General features: G+C 45.5%; 1 protein-coding gene across 12 annotated transcripts in view; it reads left to right on the top strand.

The window, feature by feature from the left end:
- BCAS3 (BCAS3 microtubule associated cell migration factor) overlaps positions 1-21384 on the top strand; it is a 583990-nt gene that overhangs the window by 9206 nt on the left and 553400 nt on the right. For all 12 annotated transcript variants that reach the window (XM_084823239.1, XM_084823238.1, XM_084823242.1 and 9 more), the window contains 4 exons: positions 59-113; positions 1269-1344; positions 5426-5532; positions 18751-18832. In XM_084823239.1, coding sequence (XP_084679365.1) covers positions 59-113; positions 1269-1344; positions 5426-5532; positions 18751-18832 — 320 coding nt within the window. The remainder of the gene's footprint in view (positions 1-58; positions 114-1268; positions 1345-5425; positions 5533-18750; positions 18833-21384) is intronic.

Here is a 21384-nt window from a genome sequence, read left to right as displayed (position 1 = left end):
GAACCTGCACTTCAGGTGTTTATGGACACTCATTTGTTATATTCTTTTCCTGTTCCAGGGAACAGTCTTATATGGAAAGTGTGGTTACGTTTCTGCAAGACGTTGTACCACAGGTAAGCACAAATACTTCACAACGCTGGGCTGGTGTGTGGTTCTCAAAAGGGATGCGCGGCTTTTCTCCTTTTCACAAAGGTGCAAAGTGGATAACGTAAAACCAGTTGCAGTTAAAAACACAAGAACATGGTTACGAAACCTGGCATGATCAAAAGACAGTGTAGTCAGCCATACTGCTTTTTAAACGATACTGTGGTTTTATGGTATTGCACAGTTTAAAAAACCTGATAGCAAACTCAGGTTGTGAGTGCTGATAGGACTGTAGCCAAAACGGGACTTCTGAGAAACAAGAGAAGGTATCTGCCTGCTTGGGAAGAACCCCAAGGTTGCAGAAGTACAACAAATCTGTAAAAACAACAACACACCAACACACAATGCAGCAAGAGGGCCAACTCCCCCCGCCCAACCCCCAAATAAAAAAACAGCCCAATGAGGACTGAGTATGCTGACTAGCCATGGAATGTAGAGTGATTGTTGGGAAAGGAAAAACAGGGAGGAGAGTGGAGTGCCCTCCTTGGTGGGCCAGGTTGACTGAAACCCTGAATAGGGACACTCCTTTTGGGAGGAAGGATACACTGTGCCATTTTCTAGTTGGTCCCATGTGCTGGATTAATAGATGTGAGCTGTCTTTTGGGCTGTGGTTAACAGTGGAGCCCGGGCTCACAGGGACACAGTGCTAGCACTTTTTTTATTAGCAGGGAAGCTGATGTCGTCTGCTCAGACTTCCCTGTTCCCTCTGAGCTGAGCTGCAGTCCTCACAGCAGCTAGGGGGAAATGAATTTTTCCAGGGACAATATCTTGTTCCCTGTTGTAATTCAAAGTACTTAGGGGTATCTTAGCCCTGAAAGGGAAATTAAAACCCACTAACTTTACAAAAGACCTGCTAATGGAGGAAATGAAAACTGCTAGAACTGGTTTGTTGATATGCATTGTTGGACTCTTCTTGGGGGCATGACTGTGGGGGTTGTCATGATAAGTGCCTGCACCTCGAAATTTACCACTACATCCCTGGTAGTTAATGGTTGCAAAATTGATAATTAACAGCATAGTTTTTGCATTATCATCATTGGCGGGCAGTAATAACATTTTGAACCCCTCCTTCTCTTTCTTTCTTTCTTTCTTTCTTTCTTTCTTTCTTTCTTTCTTTCTTTTAGGCCTACAGTGGCACAGCTCCAACAGAAGAAAAGGAGAAAATTGTATGGGTCAGATTTGAAAATGCTGACTTGAATGGTATGTGTCTCCCCACCCCACCATCTTGTTCTTTCTACTCCATCTTGTTCTCCCAGTCGTTCAGGTTGCTGGTTTTGACTTTTAAAGCTCTAAGTGTTTTGGCACCTTCGTATCTTAAGATCCCCCGTCTTCCACATGTAGCCCTGCATCTACTCTATTCAACATCTCAAGCCTTGCTTTTTGTGCTCTCGCCAGCTGAGGTTTGGTAGGCCTTCTCGGTAGTGGCATTCACTCTGTGGAATTTCTTCCTAGAGAGGTTTGCTAGGCCTCTTTGGCATTTGGCTAAGACTCTTCCAGAAAGGTTTCAGCTGATATGGCCTAGTTTTTAGACACTGCTGATATTAAACAGTAACGCTACTGTGATTGGCTGTTGTTTTAACACTTCTTTTCAGCTGCTGTTCAGGAAGCTTTTCTTCTGCTTCTACCAAACAGTATGGCTTTAAGGGTGTCAGCATGGCATTTATTTTGGAGCTCAGATATTCCCACTCAGTCTTCCCAGTCCCTTACAACTCCCACTGCTCTAAGTCATGGCTGCACAACTCAGCCCATCAGCCCTACATGGCAGCCAAGCAGGGTCTCAGTAAATCAGATTTGTTGCCCTCACTTTTTTTCTGCGGTGTCACCAGGCATTATCCATATGGTTGTGAACTGCCCAGACAGCTTAGGCTATTGGGCGGTATAGAAATGGAATAACAAAACTTTGCATGTACCTTTGCAACCATAATGGCTCGAAGTCCCCCCCACCATGGAAGTTAGGATTCCCTGTGATTTTTCTCCCCCGTAGAGTATCAAATTCTGCATACTTGTGCAGAATCTTGGATAACAGCAGCCCTGTATATATTGTCTTAGAGAAGGTTACACTGGAGGAGAGAGAGAAATCTGTGGTAGCAAATCGCTCTAAGAAAGACATTTGGGTTTAGGTGAATTTAAGAAGTGTTGAAAGTTCACCTTATCTATCCTGATTCTTGGAAGCTGGTGAAAGGCTAGAGGTTAACTGTCGTAGTAGACAGAAACGTATATGCACACACGTTATTGCAAATATCCACAATCCCTGCCAAATTCTGTGGATGTCCAAAAACTCAGAGAACCCTATGGCTATTCACTGTCTCTGTTCTCTGGTATATGTCCAAAAGGCAGAGAAATAGGTACCTCCTTTTCAGGCCATCATCAAAACGATTTCGGATCGTGAATGTTCATAAATGAGAGCTGACAGCGGCTAAACTTTGGCCACTTGCTGTAACACCCATGGCCTGTATCTCTGCTTGGCAACTTCAAGACCAGGGTCCAATGGTGTAATCCGGAAGAGAGTGTGAAAGCAGTGCCGGCTCCAGGTTTTTGAGGGCCCTTGGGCAAGGCACCCTTAATGGGCCACCTACCCCAGTGAGTCTGCCTCCTCACGATCATTGTCACCAGCTGTTCTGGCTCCTCCTCTTCCTCATCGTTGCTACCGCTTGCTTGCTTGCTTGCTTGCCAGGCAGAGAGCAAGGAGGCCGCGGCGTCTGCTGCACCTCCTTCTCACTCCCACCACTCTCTGGGCCAGAGCGACAGGCAGGGGAGCAAGCAGGTTGCAATGGCGAAGAGGAGGAGCAAGTCCAGGGGGATCTTGTCAGTGGGTCCCTGCTGGGGTGTGGGCCCCCGGCAGGTGGCCGACCAGGCCTACTTGTGACGCTGGCCCTGTTTGAAACGGACACAAACGCTTACATTTAAACAACTTTTAATAATAAATAGTTTCTCTTCAAAATATATTACTTTTATAATGCCATATTCTTTCTTATGTAATGTGCTGAACCGTCAGTCTTCTTTGACTATATCCTGTCTGTTGCTGCGATGTTTCCTGAGTGTCACGTTGAGATGACGCTCCATGCTGATCCTTTGTCTTGCAGGTCGCCAGATCCCTTGCTTGTCACAGCTGTCTTGTCCCTCTTTGCCAGGGCTGTACTCTTCTGTCTCCAGACTCTGCTGCCGCTTTCAACACCCAATCGCGGCTCCCACCTCAGTCGATTCATTCCACAGGACCTGAGCAAGGCTCCCCACCATCAGCTTCACAACCCTCACATCTTTCTCACCTCCTCAACGGTTTCCCACCATTTTAACTGCTTCTCTCCTCAACTGTCTTGTCTCCTTAGCAAATGTTGTCCTCATCCTTCTTTCCTTTCGTTATTTACATTTGGTTAAGTATTTATTTCCCACTTTTCTAGATAGTCTGCACAAAGCAGCTCACAATATAACCAAAGTAATAGACAGTTTAAATAATATTACAGAAACAGTGTTAAACCTATGTCATGAAATACCTAAAGCCTACGATAGCAGCCTTGCGAAACGTCCCACACTGACTAGCAAAGACAGAATGCAGATCATCTGCCACATACGTATGTATGTGAGAACACTGTGGAGAATGTAGACATTCATTGGTAATTCTTAAGAGGCCCACAGAGAGATATTTGAAAACTCTTGACATTTACAGTAAATATCACAGCCAACCGAATGCCTTCAGTAAATGTCTCTCCCACTTCCATCACTTATTGTTAGTAGACAATTACTGACATGCTACAACTTGTTGTTGTTGTTCAGTTGTTAAGTTGTGGCCGACTCTTCGTGACCCCATGGACCATAGCACACCAGGCCTTCCTGTCCTCCGCTCTCTCCCGGAGTGTGCTCAAGTTCATATTCATTGCCTTGGTGATGCTATCTAGCCATCTCATCCTCTGCCATCCCCTTCTCCTTTTGCCTTCAATCTTTCCCAGCATCAGGGTCTTTTCCAGGGAGTTTTCTCTTTGCATTAGGTGGCCAAAATATTTGAGCTTCAGTATCTGTCCTTCCAATGAGCAGTCAGGGTTGATTTCCTTTAGGATGGACTGATTTGACCTCCTTGCAGTCCAGGGGACTCGTAAGAGTCTTCTCCAGCACCGCAGTTCGAAAGCATCAATTCTTCGGCGCTCAGCCTTCCTTATAGTCCAGCTCTCACAGCCATACGTTGCTACTGGGAAAACCATAGCTTTGATTAGACGGACCTTTGTCGGCAAGGTGATGTCTCTGCTTCTTACTATGCTGTCTAGGTGTGCCATAGCTTTCCTCCCAAGGAGCAAGCGTCTTTTAATTTCATGGCTACAGTCACCGTCTGCGGTGATCTTGGAGCCCAAGAAAGTAAAATCTGTCACTGCTTCCATTTCTTCCCCTTCTATATGCCAGGAAGTGATGGGGCCAGATGCCATGATCTTAGTTTTTTTATGTTGAGTTTCAAACCAGCTTTTGCACTGTCCACTTTCACCCTCAACAAGACGCTCTTTAGATCCTCTTCACTTTCTGCCATTAGGATGGTATCGTCTGCATATCTGAGGTTGTTCATAATTCTCCCGGCAATCTTAATTCCAACCTGTGATTCATCCAACCTGGCGTTTCTCATGATGTACTCTGCATATAAATTAAATAAGCAGGGCGACAATATACAGCCCTGTCATACTCCTTTCCCAATTTTGAACCAATCGGTTCCATGTCCGGTTCTTACTGTTGCTTCTTGACCCTCGTACAGGTTTCTCAGGAGACAGGTAAGGTGGTCTGGTACTCCCATCTCTTTCAGAATTTGCCACAGTTTGTTGTGATCCACACAATCAAATGAAGCAGAAATAGACATTTTTCTGGAATGCTCTTGCTTTCTCCATGATCCAGCGAATGTTGGCGATTTGATCTCTAGTTCCGCTGCCTCTTCGAAACCCAAGCTTGTACTTCTGGTAGTTCTTGGTTCACATACTGCTGAAGCCTAGCTTGTAGGATTTTGAGCATAACCTTGCTGGCATGTGCAAAAAACCAAGCCTCGTGATGTAAACGTTTCTTGCTGGCCTCTCTCCAGTCTTAAGAATTCCCAGTAAATGTCAACAGTCACCATTTACTACAGTATACACATCTGCCCAGAAGTTTTCACTAGGGGGCAGGTGAAAAAGTGAAAACATGGCTAGAGCTTTCCTAAATGCATGTGCATTTTCTTTTGGTGGTGATAATCATGATAATATACAGCAGTTGTCATCTGAATTTGCTGCTGCAACTGCTGTGACTTCTAACTTTGTTTTTCTGCTTAACCTTTTAGACACATCGAGGAATGTGGAGTTGCATGAGATGCACAGCACAGGCAATGAGCCTCCTTTGCTGCTAATGATTGGCTACAGTGACGGGATACAGATATGGAGTATACCTGTGAGTACCTCTCTTCTGTGAGCCTTTGTGCATTCTTCAAGGTACCCTGCCGTTGGCCTTCTGCAGTATTTGTTTATTGACAGCATTTTTTACCCCACGCTTCAGCTGAAAAAGGCTCCCAGAGCGGCTTACAAAGATTAATATTAAGACATTCCCTGCCTGAAAAGATACGTCACAAACTGAAAAGGGATTGGGAGGGAGGAGGAAAAAAGCAAGCACTGTGAGGTTGCCTTTGAAGACAGTTTGGAAACTGCAGCTTGTGCAAAATGTGGCAATCAGATTAATGGTAGGGACCATTAGGTCTGAGTATATAACTCTGATTCTGGCCTGTTTGTACGAGATGCCTGTATGGTTCTGAGTCCAATTCCAGATGCTGTTTTTAACCTATAAAACCTTATATGGCTCAGGACAACAATACCAGATGGAGCGCCTCTCCTGGTATGAACGTATCTGTACACTATGAACAATATCTCAGGCCCTCTTCTGAAGGCCTCCTCCAAGGGAGGTTCAGAAGATGGCAGCAAGGGAGAGGGCCTTTTTGGTGGTGGCCTGGCGATTGTGGAATGCTGTCCGTAGTGAGGCCTGCCTGGTGCTTTTTGGCACCAGGTTAAGAGTTCTTTCCCAAAGCATTTGACTGCATATCATGGGCTAATTAATTGGGTTCAGTTGTTTGTAGATGTCATGGGGTGCTGCTATTTTAGCTGATAATTGATTTTAGCAGTTTTAAATGTTGTATGCTTTAATTTTTTCTTGTAAGCTGCTTTGAGTCTTTTTAGAGAAAGGCGTCTAAGAAATAATAACAACAGTTAATAATAATAGAGCTTTTATATGTTGATATTTTATGCTGCATTTTCGTGTGTGTGTTATGTCTTAAATTCATAATATTTAATATTAATATTTTATTTTACTTCTTGTTTTGTAAGTCACCAAGGGAACGTGTGTTGTTGGCTGGCCACGTTAATCTATTTGTAATATCATCGTCATCTGTTAAAATGGGAAAGAGCAGATGAAGTAGCCAGTTTATAGTTGCAATGAGAGCTATTGAAACCATGGAAAAGTGTTGCAGCAGTAAGTTTAGGGCATCTCTGTTATGTATGGAATTCCCTGCCAGAAAATCTGTTGAGTGCCATCTCCCTTGAAGGGAGACCATAGCTCAGTGGTCGAGCAACTGCTTTGCATGCAGAAGGTCCCAATCCCAGGCATCTCTGCTAAAACAGCCTGGGACATGCTGGGAGTCATAATCCAACACATCTGCAGGCCATCAGGAAGGGGAAAGCTAAGCTAAAAGGACTGGGTAGCAGGTGATGGGGAAGGTCTCCATCCTATTATCCTGGAGAGCAAGTGCCAGTCAGATCGTACAATACTAGGCTGGACAGCTCAGTGGTCTGACCTGGTATGAAGTATCTTCTTTTGTTTGTTCGTTTAATAAGGTCTGAGAAGTTTAATAGGCTTCATCTAGTCCAAATCCAGTACTTTCCTTGCGTGTTGTGTCTTTTTAGATTGTAAGCCTGCCAGGAAGGATCGTCTTGTTTTACTCATTGCATGTAAGATGCTCCTGGAGCCTTCTTGGCTGAGGAGCAGGATAAAAATACCTCAAATAAATATCTGTTTACCTATATAGAGAACGGGAGAGAGATGGGTGGACACTACTTGAGGAGCTTCAGTTTGAATGGATCACAGGAACCATTTCTGCCAGTGCTTTTTGTCTTGCTGGATTTCAGTGGCAGCATAGATGGTTTCAGAAAAGCGCGAGTCTTTGCTGATCACTCTGATTATGTTTTTATCGCCAAAAGTAATGGCTTGGGGAGGGACCATAGCATGCAGAGAGTCCTGGGTTCAGTCTTTGGCATCTCCATTTAAAAAGAGCGGGGAGCAGGTGATGGAAAAGACTCTTCTCCTCTTGAGGCTCTGGAAGTTCTCTGCTGGTCAGAGCAGAGACAATATTGGACTAGCCTGACCTAGTATGAGGCAACTTCCTTTATGACAAGAACTTCCTATTCCAAATGAGCTGGGCTGAAGAACTCCTTAAATATAAATATATTGATAAACTATTGTTTTAAAAACTTGATCTTCATGTAAAACAAGAGGGTCTCTCCTTCTCTCTCTCTCTCTCTCTTTTTTGTTAAACGGCTGCCACAAACTGTTGTTTCTGAGAATGAGCAGTAGGTGTCACTGCGTCACTGATCTAAAAATGAGATTGGCCGTCTCAGGGGCGGCAGCAGAGATGTTCTAAAGATGGGTTAGAACACACAAGGAGGGTAGATGGGAATGACGTTCCTGTGTCCTGAGTTGGCATCCGAGTAAAAGCAGCCGGTTTTTGTCCTTTCTACCTTTGTGGAATCCTTTCTCCAAGTCCTGTCTGCTGAAGGAGGACCCTGCACGTTGCAGAGGGGCCTGGTGTGTGCACCCTCCATTTGTAAAGGGCAGAGAGTTGCTCTGTGTAGACTGGAAAGGATAGGACAGGAAAGGTTCCTCCTGTGCAAGCACCGGGTCATTGCTGACCCCTAGAGGGACACCGCTTGCGCTGGCGTTTTCATGGCAGACTGTAGCGGGGGGGGGGGGGTTGCTGTTGCCTTCCCTAGTCGTGACTGACTGAGAACATCCCAAAACTGCCCTGTCAACACTAGCAGCGGCTTGCCAGGGTTTCAGGCTGGATTCTTTCCTAGCTCTGCCTGGAGATGCTGGGGATCAGAGCTGGGCCGTTCTGTGTGCAAAGCAGGGACTGAACCGCTGAGCTATGGCCCATCCCTCTCTTCAGCAAGCTGTCTTCTTCGCTGTGGATCATGACTGACCTTCTCATGGAGGAATTCCTGACAAGTTCCAAGGCATCCCAGGGCTCCCCAGAACACAATTTAAAACAAGAGTGGGCCACTTGTGGGCCTCCAGATGTTCTGGCCTACATTTCCCAGCATCTACCACCATTAGCAATGCTAGGTAGGGCCGATGGGAGTTGTAGGCTGACACGTCTGAAGAGGCCTGAGTGGCCCAACCCTGGTTTAGAAGCTACTGCTGCAGAGCAGTGAGTTTCAAAGGTTGTGCCTTCAGCAACGCCTTTTCTTTATCAATTTGTGTACCGAAGGACCATCCTCCCCCTGTGCTGTGGACTGCAGGGGACTGTGGAGTGTGCTTTATACCATAGGATCAACTTACACTAACTTCCCACAGCTATGAGCCCTCCAGATGTTTTGGACGACAGTTCCCAGTATTCCTGACCCCGGGCCATGCTGAGGCCGAAGTTCAAAACATCTGGAGGGAGCCAGGTTGAGCAAAGCTGAGTTACATGCACGTGGGGGCGCAACCTCGTGGGGATCGCTGTCACTCCGCGTGAATGAGGAGTGCTCCATACACCCCTGCAGCTATGCTTTGTTAAAAAAACCCAAGAACAAAAGCACACTCCACACCTTAGTCTATGAGGGGAAGGTGTGCATTTTCACACCCAAATCAGCCTTGCTGATTCTCCCATCCCTACCCATAGGAACGTAGGAAGCTGCCTTATACTGAGCCAGACCATTGGTCCATCTAGCCAAGTTCTGTCGACACTGACCGGAAGCGGCTCTTCAGCCCTTCAGGCAGTTTTTCCAGCCCCACCTGGAGATGCCAGGGATCAAACCCGGGATCTCCTGCAAGCAAAGCAGGGGCTCTATTACTCTGAGCTACAGCCCCTCCTAATAGCTTTAGAGCTCCCCAAGACACCATCTGAAAGCCACCGAGCTAGTTTGTCCCCAGAAAAGATCTCTCTTGCTTCCTGCCACACGCCTCACTGAAGTATAGAGGTGTGGGTATCATATTATCTGTCCTCTGTAACTGTGTGGTGCTGTTTCCTTCTTAGATGTCTATATTTAGAAATCCTGCCCATTTCTCCCCCTCAATAAAAATAAAAGAAAAGCTGCCAAACTTCCAGCCCATTAATATCATGTGCAAAGCCCTGCGCTAAAGCTAACTTTTATCTGTAGTGTTGTGCTTTCATTCTCTGTTCAGCCGGACACCTATTTGGCACTTAATAAACTAATGTGCTCCAGGCAACCCGGTTTGTGTCTGAGTGATTATGAAGTGTTTATGACAGTTCCTAAGCCGACACCCTCCATAATGGTGTTACACAGGGCTTGGAAACACTTCCCGGCCCTTCTTTTCTGATGGTGTGTCTCTCTCCAGTCTGAGTGGTTTTGCATTAAATCCCCTCAGAGTAAGATCTTTTGACTACCAAAGTGTTGCTTGCAAATGGAATATCCCATTTAGATTTGCTTCAAAGGGCTCCGGTAACGGTTGGGCCACAGTCACAGCTTGGGAGATTTTTTTGAAGTGTGGCGTGTTAATCCATGATGCGCAAGGAGAGGAAGCTGTTTATTTCAGCTCCTTTCTTTTTCGTTTTCCTGGGGTAAAAGTGTGGGTGGGAAAGTTAAAAGGTTTTAAACGAAGGAATGCAATTGTGTGTTTGTAAAATGAATCAAACAAGTGGTGCAAGGTGAGATTTGTGTGTTGGGTAACGTGGGAGTTTAGAAATGGGATATTTCCCCCTTCCCCATCTCATATTTGGGAGACTGTGTCATAACAAGAAAAAGTCTGCAGTCCCGTTCAAGATGGCTATCTCTTCTGCGTTGGAAATGTCTGCTTGTTGAAAATGTTACTTTTTTATTTTTACTATTGCATTGTACATAAGAGGTCATGGAACTGGACAGCCGTATTGAGTCATCCATGTTGCTGCAGAGAAGGCTTTCTTTAATCTTAATTGGGTGGGAAATCTTGCTGCCTTTTAGAGGCCGTTTTAAAATTGAGCTGGGAGTCGTATGGTTGTCAGTTGGTGAGACCTCTGGCAAAGGGGTGAACTTCCTAGATCGGGGGTGTGGAACCTCTTTCAGCCCGAGGGCCAAATTGCATTTTGGAGAAGCTCTCGGGGGGCCATGTTCCAGTAGTGGGTGTGGCCGAAGGCAGAAGGACAAGGGCCCAAAGTACGAAAAATACCAGCATATTTTAGCACAACGCCCTTCCTGCCAGTGACTAAGCCTTAAGAGAGGCATTTTAGAATGGGGAAAAAACTGCACAAAAGCCGGGAACCAAAAGCCAGTTGGGAAGCGGAGTAGGGCCATAGCCATCTGTGGAATCTTGGGGGGCTGGAAGTTCCCCCCAGGCGGGCTGGAAGTTCCCCCCAGGCGGGCTGGAAGTTCCCCCCAGGCGGGCTGGAAGTTCCCCCCAGGCGGGCTGGAAGTTCCCCATCCCTGACTTAAGCTGTGCCTCCAATGCTGCTGGATCGGACCCAACAAGCTAGCTGTATTTCTGTGGCTTTCCATTGTTTGGGCCCGGTTTAGGGACATCAGGGCAGGGTGGGGGATTTGTGGGCCTCCAGGTAATGTTGGACTCCCCAGCCAGCATGACCAATGGTCAGGTATGATGGGAGATATGGTACAGAAGTATCTGGGGGGCCAGATATTTTCTGCCTCAGCTGTAGGGCCCGGACGCAGCTGTTTGGTCTGAGATTAGGACTTGGGGCTTTGTGCTCTGAGGAAGGGGTCACAGTGTGCAGTGTCAGCCCCGGTCAGTGCTGGTAGATGAAGCATCTGGATTTGGAACATGGCTACGTGGCCTTACTTGGTCAAGAGAATAGGTGCCTAAAGAGTAACAGATACATTCTGTAAGCCTCAATTTAGGTCCAGTAGCTCACAGATCCAGCTGTGTTCTAATAGCCTCCAGCACCTGGTACTCTTGAGTCCATGGTGTAATAATGCTTAGTTATATATTTTTTAGCCAGCATTTTTTAGCCAGCTGTTGGTAGACCAATTTTCTGCTGATGTGCCTAAGGGAGCTGCCAGATGGAGGGCTCCCAGCTCTACTTGTCATGCCTCTTCTGGAGGACCACTTTGGAGAATGTCGTGGAGCCAAACATTGCGGAGGATCTGCCTGCGTCAGGGGACTTTGAGGTAGATCAGGGGGATCTTGGGCCCTTGGGGGAGATGGCTGTCGCCCCCCTGCCCCCACATGTAGTTAGTCCCCTCGTGGACTCAGAGACAGATGCAGAGTGGCCATCTAGCCCTAGGGAGCCCAGGTGCCAAAAGGATCAGGCTCAGCTGGCTTCCAGATGCAGAAGTTCTTGCCTGAGGAATAAGGTATACTTGCAAGCTGGGCTCTACTCACAAGTAGACCATTCCTCATGAGGCCCCAATGGCCTGCAGCTGTGCTCTGGGTGGGGCTTTGAAGGCTCAGGCTTAAAAGCCTTCAGTGCTAGGCACAGAGTGCTGGAATAATGTTTGCGTACCAGCTCCTAGATGCCTGCTTCATCTATTCCTAGCTCTTTTCTGGAACTTCCAGTATTCGGGCTGCCTATTGACCTTGCCTTTGGAGCTGACCTTGATTAATTCCCTGGAACTCTGTCCTCGCATCTCTGTAAGTGTGATGGGAAAGCACAGGAGGGTTACAAATGAAAGATGTCCGGACTCCCCCATAAAGGATGTAAGGTAATTGCACAGTAAGAGCCCTACCTGAAAGCACCTTAATTCTCCTCAGAAAGCAACTAAGCTATCACATGTTTTATCAGTGTATTCCATAAGTTATTTATGTGTTGTGTGAGGTGCATAAACTTTCTCTGCCTATTCTGAGCCGACTGCCTTTCAGCTTGGTTAGGTGGCATGGAGTTCTAGAATGGAGAGAAAGAGAATGACTGGTCAAGAGAATAATAGTAATACGATGCTTGTCTACAATAACAATCTGCTTCAACAGTGGCTGGCATGCACGCACTCAGCCTCAGTACATGTAGGAGTGGCGCTGAGGGTGTTGAATCCCTCAGAAGGATGAAGGTGGTGACCTTTGCATTGATTCCCAAACCCAGAACCCATGCTGTCATCCCCCCCCCCCCCCAATCATTCTTTGGTGTTATCTGTTGCAGACCAAAGTGGAAAGAAGTTGCTGAACAGATTTAGCGAAAATGCTGGCATGGGAACATACCCGTAAAATGATGTTGCAAGCCTTAAAAGTAGCTCTCTGTTTGTGTTTGTGGTCCTCCAAATGCCTTGCAAGATGGCAAATTTCTCGGCTACAGATGACCAGATGTTGGTTTCTTAGCAATGTTAACATTTCATGTAGTGCACAAACGCGATGTTGAGAGAGCCAGAGAAACATGATCACATGTTTTTATGTGAAGGACCTTTGCCTCTCATATTCTAGTTTAAGTGTGTGTATATGCATATATTATATATCTGTGTATATAGAAATATTATATATCTATATATCTGTATCTATACACATATTTATAGATGTATATATTTAAGTCTTTAATATACTGGAGCAGTGCCGAAGCAACATCAGGGCCTTCTTAATCCCCTCTCTGCCTTAACTAAAGTTGAGGATTTGTTGGCACCAACGTTACTTGTGCTTAAAATTAATCAGGTTCCCATTTGAAGCTCGTTAATATAATATTAATGCTGACCATTCGTAGAGGACATTTGAGTGCTTAAAGTGCTTCACATACATGATCCCAGCATTTCTTATAATGACCCTGGAAGGTAGCTTAGTTAAATTATTCCTCTGGAGGCAGTGGTTTCCCTAAAACAAGCACGGGCCAAATGCAGTTCCCACTGCCCCCCCCCACTGTAAAAAAAAAACCCCAACAAAAACCCAAATCCATAGTACCCATTTTTACCCCTTTTTGACTCTTGAATGTTGTATCCCTTAAGATGGTGGTGGTGTGGTGGGGATTTATTCCAAGGACGGTCTGATGAGTGGAAGTGTGCAAGCCCAGTGTTAGTGTCTGCACGGAGTCATTGACATGGAGCTCTTCATATGCTTAGCCAAAGGCTTCATTCTTTTCAACATGCCTAGAGAAAGTTTAAGAAAACAAATTCCCGGCCATTGTCTTGCATCAGCAAATCAAAGAATATTAAATTTGGAGCTGGCTTAGGGTTTCATCAGCTGCGCAAAGAAAGAGAAATAATCAGCATTTGTCAACTCGGATTATTGGAGTTGCCAAATTTCAAGACTTCACAGAGCCTCCAACAATTTTCGGTGGCGCCTCTAAAACCCTGCCTGCCAAAATAATGAGGATCTCTGCTGTGATCTGGAAAATTAAAACATCTCTCCTGCCTACCTCTCCGCCCAGCTGTGACCATCTCCAGTGGGGTAGATCATACTAGGCTTTATGATGAGGGTGAGCAATGTGCAGCCCTCTAAAGGTTTCTAAAGGCCTCTACAAGAGATCAGTTCAGACCTCTGGCAAGAGTGATCTGTCCTTCACCAAGCAGCCTGCTGGGTGAGGAGAGGATAGAGAAAGAAGTGGGTGTATGAGAGAGAGACAGGTGGCAGAGAGAAAAGAGGTATCCTTGTCCATCTCTGGCCCATTACAGGTCTGTGGGCCCCAACAGGTTACCTCTGAAGCAGAAAGAAGTTTCCCCACTTCTGCTTTACTATAATGCAGCTTCCCCAACCCAGCACCCTCCAGATGTGTTGGGACTACACTACTACCACTATGCTGGCTGGGATTATGGGAGTTGTAGTCCAAACCATCTGGTGGGTGTGGCATTGGGGAAGGCTGCTATAATGCAATTTCAGCCTCCAAAGTCGTGCAAGTAGGGGATGTGTCATCCTTTTAAAAATGCCTGTCTGCTGTTTTATTCTTGAGAATATATAAATCGAGATCCCTGCCATGTTTTAAAAAGCTGACATGACATGGGTGGAGATGGCCCAACACATTTTGGTGCTTGACGTGGAAAATCCAACCGGCTCCCCTCCCCACCTGGTTGTGGTAAAAATATTAAACAACTGACAATTTGCTGCCCTTGATGATGCCCCAGTGTTGATTCCATTTCTCCTCTTCTGGTTTGGTACAACTTTTCTATTATCTTCATCCTTTAGAAGAAGAAGGAAAAAATCCTTCCCCCTCCCCATCTGAAACTTATTTTCCATGGTTGGAAAATATTTGTTCGCACAGTAAGGGAAATAGTATTCCTTTTGTTTCTGTTTATTATGGATTCGAACTGGTATGCTCCCAGACAACAAAGCCTGTCATCAAGAATTAAGACGATGATTCAAATTTATCCTTGAAGTCTCTCTCTGCTTTTTTCTTTTCTTTTTTCTTTTCCTTCTTAAAAGTACTGCTCTGAAACGTGAAAGGGACAGAAGGTGTAACTTCAATTCCTCAATCTTTTTTCTGTTCTTGCAGATGGAGTGTGGGGGAGGGAGGGGATGCAGTGCTGCACTTAGGCTTGACGTGCGGGCTCCTTGCGCATGAGATGTTGGGCTCTTGCGCCTTTCAAGCTGACGGACCTGTGACTTCGCTTCTCATCCAGCTGAACTTGCCAAGTCCCCTGTCTGCAGTCGTGGCTGTCGATTCGTCCTTTGGTGGAATGAAACACCTGAGGCTGCTTTTAAGCCTCATATTCCATTCTTGATACCTGTCTCAAAATGTCCTTGGCTTGTTGAAAGGCAAATTTTGTGTCATCTGCAAATTTGATCGGCATTCCCTGCACCTCCCCCTCCAAGTCATTCATAAAAATGTTGAAGAGCACTGGGCCCAGGACTGAGCCCTGCGGTACCCCACTCGTTACCTCTCCCCAGTTTGAGAAGGTCCCATTGATAAGCACTCTTTGAGTCCGATTCTGTAGCCAACTGTGGATCTACCGGATCGTTGTTTCATCTAGCCCACTTTGAGCTAGTTTGCTCATCAGGATATCATGGGGCACTTTGTTGAAGGCTTTGCTGAAGTCGAGGTATATGATGTCTACAGCATTCCCACGGTCTACAAGGAAGGTGACTTGATCAAAAAATGAGATCAGATTTGTCTGGCAGGACTTGTTTTTGGCAAATCCATGTTGGCTTCGAGTAATCACGGCATTGTTGTCAAGGTGCTTCCAGATGGATTTCTTTATCATCTGCTCCAGAATTTTCCCAGGGATTGATGTCAGACTGACTGGTCTGTAGTTCCCAGGTTCCTCCTTTTTACCCTTTTTGAAGATAGGGACAACGTTAGCCCTCCTCCAGTCATCTGGCACTTCCCCCGTCCTCCATGATTTCTCAAAGAGAATAGACAGCGGTTCTGAGAGTTCTTCTGCCAGTTCCTTTAGTACTCTAGGATGCAGTTCATCTGGCCCTGGAGATTTGAAGTCATTCCAAGTCATTAGGTGTTCCTTGACCATATGCCTATCGATCTCAAGCTGCAATCCTGCCCCTTCAGCCTGTACTTCACCTTTGCCAGGGGGGTCATAGACCCTCTTTTGGGAGAAGACTGAGCCAAAGTAGGAATTGAGCACCTCTGCCTTTTCTTTGTCATCTGTTATCATTTTGCCATCCTTATTTAATAGCTGAACCACCATTTCTTTCTTCTGCCTTTTACTATGCACGTAGCTGAAGAAAGCCTTTTTGTTGTTTTTAGCATCCCTTGCTAACCTCAGCTCATTCTCAGCTTTAGCCTTCCTGACGCCATCCCTGCAATTCTGTGCTATCTGCCTGTACTCTTCCTTTGTTACTTGGCCTTCTTTCCACTTCCTATATGTGTCCTTCTTTGTTTTCAGGTCATCCCTAAGCTTTTTGTGAAGCCACATTGGCTTCTTCTGTTGTCTTCCACCTTTTCTTCTTGTTGGAATTGGTTGTGATTGTGCCTTGAGAATTTCCTTTTTTAAAAGCTCCCACCCATCCTGGACTCCTTTTCTCGTTTGCGTCACTTGCCATGGGACCTTACTGATCATTGTTCGGAGTTTATTAAAATCAGCTTTCCTAAAATCCAGGGTACGCATTTGGCTACGCTCAGCTTTTGCTTCCCTTAGAACCAAGAACTCAAGTACAACATGGTCGCTTTCCCCCATGGTGAACACTGGCTGTGGTCCTCAAAATGGTGCTTGACGCCAATGGGGATTGTTCCAGATTGTTCTGGTTGGAAGATAAGATCACTACAGTTGGTTATCTTACATGTTGTTGCAGATTTACCTCACTGTTTCTCCCTCAAGAAGGGGATTGTGGTTTCCTTTCCTAAGAAATGTTATCTAATAATGAAATTGGCTCTCAGTTTGGAGTCAGCATAGGGTTCTTTAGCATTGGGGCTGTTTTTACATTGATTTGAATTATAATTGTTTGGGCTGCCTGTCGTTTGGCCTTGCATTAACTTTTATTGTATTTCCGAGGGCCTATTTGGTCATAGGTCAGGGTATAAAACTAGGAAATAAACATACAAATAATAATCTGCATTATTCAAAATCAAATTCTTTCTTAATAATCTTTATTTTAGAGCACCCGCAACTGCACATTTCTGTGTTTCTGGCAGCTAAACATCAGGCAAAATATAGGAAAAGGAAACCTGGTTCGCTGTAAGGAAGAAAGGCTTTTTCTCAGTATGCAAATGTATTTTGAAACATATAAAACAAGCCAGTTTGTGGTGAATTTGACTCCACTTTGACAGCTTTTGTTTTGACTGTATGAGTAACAGAAACGAAATAAAGTCACCTGGAAATCTTGTCTTTTAACCATGGTTAGAGGATGGGAGAGCAACTTTCACAGCTGGGTCACACAGGCGTCTGAAGGCTGTGGAGTCCATTTGTCCCTGTAGAGCTGAGCCCAAGATAATAGACAGGCAGCCATATTTAGAGGATGAAAGCCTGTATACAGACATCCTGCCCTCCCAAACCTCTCTGAAGCATGCTATGCTTTTTTATTTTTTCTTTTCTACAGTCTGAGGCGGGGCAGAATTACAAGTTTGTATGATGATACCTGTTAATGAACTTCAAGAGCAACATTTTTAAGGGAGGGAGCAACCACAATTTATTTATTTATTTATTTATTTATTAACATTTATATGCTGCCTTATCTGCTAAAAAGCCATTAAGGCTCTGTACAGCAATTTAAAACAACAAACTCTTAAAACAGTAAAAGCAAGGTGCCTAAGGAAGTGGGAATATAGGCTGACACTTCTGAATAACAGTGTTGGCTCATGTCCTTTTGCCCTGTCCTGAACTTGTAATTCAAACCTTAAGAAGCAATTAGAGAGACAGAGAGAAAAAAAACACATTAAAGAAGTTAGGACAGGTGTGTGGGCTTAATATTTCTGGATTTATATGCACTTTGTTTCAACTTCTGACTTCGTAAGCTGCTTGTTTCGCCAACTTGCTTCCCGGGTTCTCTTTATGTCAGCATGTTGGTTTTAAAAAGTTTAACCTCATTACATCTGTTTTTAAGTTCTCAGCAATTTGGCACACTGCTTCAGAATGTTTGCTGTTTTCCCAGAAGTTTGACATGCCGTATCAGATCTATTCCCAAACAGTTCTGAAAATGCATTGTGATGACTTGTTTTTACAGGAAGTCTAGGAAGTATTTCTTAACTAACCATGACTTGATTTCTTCTAGTATTATTCCAGTGACCAAATCATTTAGAGCAGGGGTTCACAAACCCACTTATTAGGGGCAAGCCGTGTCTTTGGCAACCAGGATGCTCCAGCACACAGATTCCCTTTCTGGAGATGCTCTTTTTCCTTGTAGTTTGGATAAGAAAAGAAACAGCAAAAGCTTCTTCTGAGCCTTACGAGAGACTCCTGTGGTTACTTCACTTCTCCAAGCTTCATTGCAAATGGGAGCAGACTCCAGCTCTCCCATAAGAACCTAAGAAGAGCCCTTCTGGATCAGACCAAGGGCCCATCTAGTCTAGCATTCTCTTCGCACAGTGGCTGACCAGATGCCTCTGGGAAGCTCACAAGCAGTGCTCATGGGCTGCTGTGCCCCCAACCACTGGTACTGACAGGCACACTGCCCCTGATCCTAGTGGTACCATATCATCATCATCATGCCTGGTAGCTCTTGGGGCATGCCAGAGGACCCAGGGCAGGTGGAGGGGGGAGTGCTGGTGGTGCTCACAAGCAATAGCTGGCTACTAAGCCACGCCGACATTAGCGGACCCCTGAATAGAGCGCTCACATTTTGCACCAGTTTCCATGTCCCTCGTACGAGAAAGAGCATTTCCTCAGGAGGATACTAGAAAAGAAAAATCTGCTTGTATTTTTTTTTACGACAGCTACAACAGAAACAGAATTTGTTTTTCCTAGGTAAGAGATTTGAAAACAACCAGCCAACCAGCCATGAACCAGATTAGCGTAATGCCTTTATTAGGCCAGCCAGGAGATGACCAGAAGCGTGCAAGCTTTTGAGATCTTCTCTTTATTGGGAGAGATGTTATAATAAGCTGTTAAAGTTCCTTTAGACCAGTAGGGGAAGACACAGTGTTTGCTGAGGTGTGTGCTTCTCCATTTTGTTATGCAGATCAGCGGTGAGGCACAGGAACTTTACTCTGTCCGGCATGGTCCTGTCCGAGCTGCCCGAGTCCTACCATCCCCACAGATCAGTAAGTACAGAATCCTGTGTATTAATCTCTTCGCCTCTGCCCCCATCGTCTTATAACTATCCTAGTTGGTTTTTATTCAGTTATAGCAGAGAATAGCGATATTTGAGACTTTCATTTATGTTTACAAATCATCTGAGAATGTCACATTTGCAATCCCAAATGCAAGCATGATCAGTAGGATTTGGGGGGCGGGGAAGAAATGTTAGCAAAATTCTCGTTAATTGGGGTCAGGTTCGAAAAATGTGCATTTCCCCAAAATGCTCATTTTAAAATGCACATTTTTGAAAGATGTGCATTTCTACACTTTTGTCATCAGGGGGAAAGTGTGCACTTTTGAAAAATGCTCACAGAAATGTGCATTTTTCCCATTGGCAATGCAGACTTTTCCTGCTTTAACATGCCACAAAATAGATTGAAAATGGTAGCGAGGTGAAACGAGTTTGAAACTGCATTTTGTAAATGTTGGAAATAAAAATAAATTTTGGATAATTTTGGCAAGCTCAAAATATTGCTGGTTCTTCCATCCTGAACAGAGAAAGCTATTGTGCCTGGCTTCAAAGCTTCCTTCAGTCTAAGAGTTGACCAAGGTGGGAAGAGGGCAGCCATGTTCGTTTAATCAAGCACGTGCTCCGTCCATAATAATAACAGGATCTGTGTTTGTCTTTTCTGTCAGCACCATAGCGCCAAGACTATGAAACCTAGACACCTGAAATACTCTAGCAACTTGGGTTGTGTGCACCCCAGGGTTATTTTGTTTTTGAAATACATTAATTAATTTAAATTAATTTAAATGTGTCCGTGCGGTTGAAGCCCACAGTAACATCTTCAGCCACTAGAGGCAGTCTTCCCTAACCAGCACATAGCTTTGTAGTCCATACAGTTGGAAGCCAGGGGAGATTAGTAAGCTGAGGGACAAAGTTAAATGGCTGCTTCCTCCCCACTGCTATGGGGCAGCCCCCCCTTAGGGGAATGGAGTGGCCAGAACCCTCTCTCAGGAGGCTATAGGGGTGCACCATGGCAGGGGCTGCGCCTAGGGGTCCCAGTGGGCATGCCTTCACTTTTCTTATCCTAAAAAGGTTGTGCTTACCTTTTGGTAATTTGCTGTTAGACACCGAATTTGATCTGATACAAAATCAAGTCTCTAGTCCTTGTGGCGACAACACAAAGCTAGTAAATTAGTCACCACTTGGTGGTGATGTTGTCTTTGTTTTGTTCTAAATGGTTTGATATTCAGCAGTTCTACTCCCTGTATAAGAGAACAATGCAAATGAGTTCCTACTGAAGTGAATTAAGGTTGCAGTCCTATCGGACTGAGTCCCGTTGAACTCAGTGGGGCTTAATTCTGATTAGACAGGCATAGGATTGCTCTGTAAACCATCATTATTTTTTAAAAAATATATATTTTATTTTATTTGGTAGAGAGTAAAATCTTTGATTAAAAGCAACCAGATGCGTTATTGAATGGTATCTGGAATCGGATGAAAGCAAAGCTTGTAATGGGAGGCCTTGGATAGCCAGCGCATGAACCGGGATTGGGAGTGGAATAAAAGAGGTTTTTGTAAAGGAGAAGCTGATAGCCATCAGTGATGCTGAAACACCCTTTTACTGGGAAGGTTTTTTGTGTGTGAAAAAAAAGACGGTTGGATGTGGGAGCAGCGGTTGGATAGACGATTTGGCGTGTTCCTCGAAAGAGATTATAGCCCGAGATAAGCGACTCATTCCCAGGTGTGAAAGGAAAAGCTCAGGTTTTTAACTCGGTGGCTATTTCAACATCCTAGCTTAATAGTTTGTCAGCTATATTGCTAAAGCACTGTAAGCTTTTTGATGCTGGGTCCTTTGCTGCATCAGGCTCTTGGGAGCATAAAGCCAGCTCTGTTTGGAAGAATTATTTTGCGCCTTGGCTTTGGGAAAGACACCTTGCTTGTATCTGATTTGAGCAGGTTCTGTAGAACAGCCTTCCCCCAACCGGGTGCTTTCCAGATGTCTTGGACGCCAACTCCCATCGTTCTCAGACAGCATGGGAATGCTGGGAGTTGCAGTCCAGCACGTCGGGCGGGCACGTGGCTGGGGAAGGCTGTTCTGTAGCAACATGTGCCCCTGTGTGTGCTTTCCCAGGGTCAGCCCTCAGCTCAGGCTAGGAAAGAATCCTGCCTGAAATCCTAGAGTGCTGCTGCCAGTTGACAAGACTGGGCTAGATGGACCAACGGTCTGATAGTATAAGGCAGCTTCCAGTGTTCCCTGGCAGGGAACATGAGCGGTAGGCCTGTTTGGGCACCTGCCGAGGGCCCACACCCCAGCAGGGGCCTGCTGACGAGAGCCCCCTGGCGTTGCTCCTCCCGCTCCCCATTGCAACCTCCTTGTTCACCTGCCTCTGGCCGAGACAACGGTGGCGATGAGAAGGCGGAGCAGTAGTTGCCTGTTTGCTCGCTGCCTCTCTGTCTGTATGCAAGCAAGAGGTAGCAATTATGGGGAGGAGGAGCGACAGCAGCTGATGACAGTGGTGGTGGAAAGGTAGATTCACTGAGGGCGGGGGTCCTGCCCGAGGGCTGTCA

The sequence above is a fragment of the Heloderma suspectum genome, chromosome 16 (genome assembly GCF_057233095.1).
Source record: "Heloderma suspectum isolate Gila_16-S chromosome 16, 16-S_ref, whole genome shotgun sequence".
NCBI classification, from domain to species: Eukaryota; Metazoa; Chordata; class Lepidosauria; order Squamata; family Helodermatidae; genus Heloderma; species Heloderma suspectum.
This window is presented reverse-complemented; position numbering and strand designations above follow the sequence as displayed.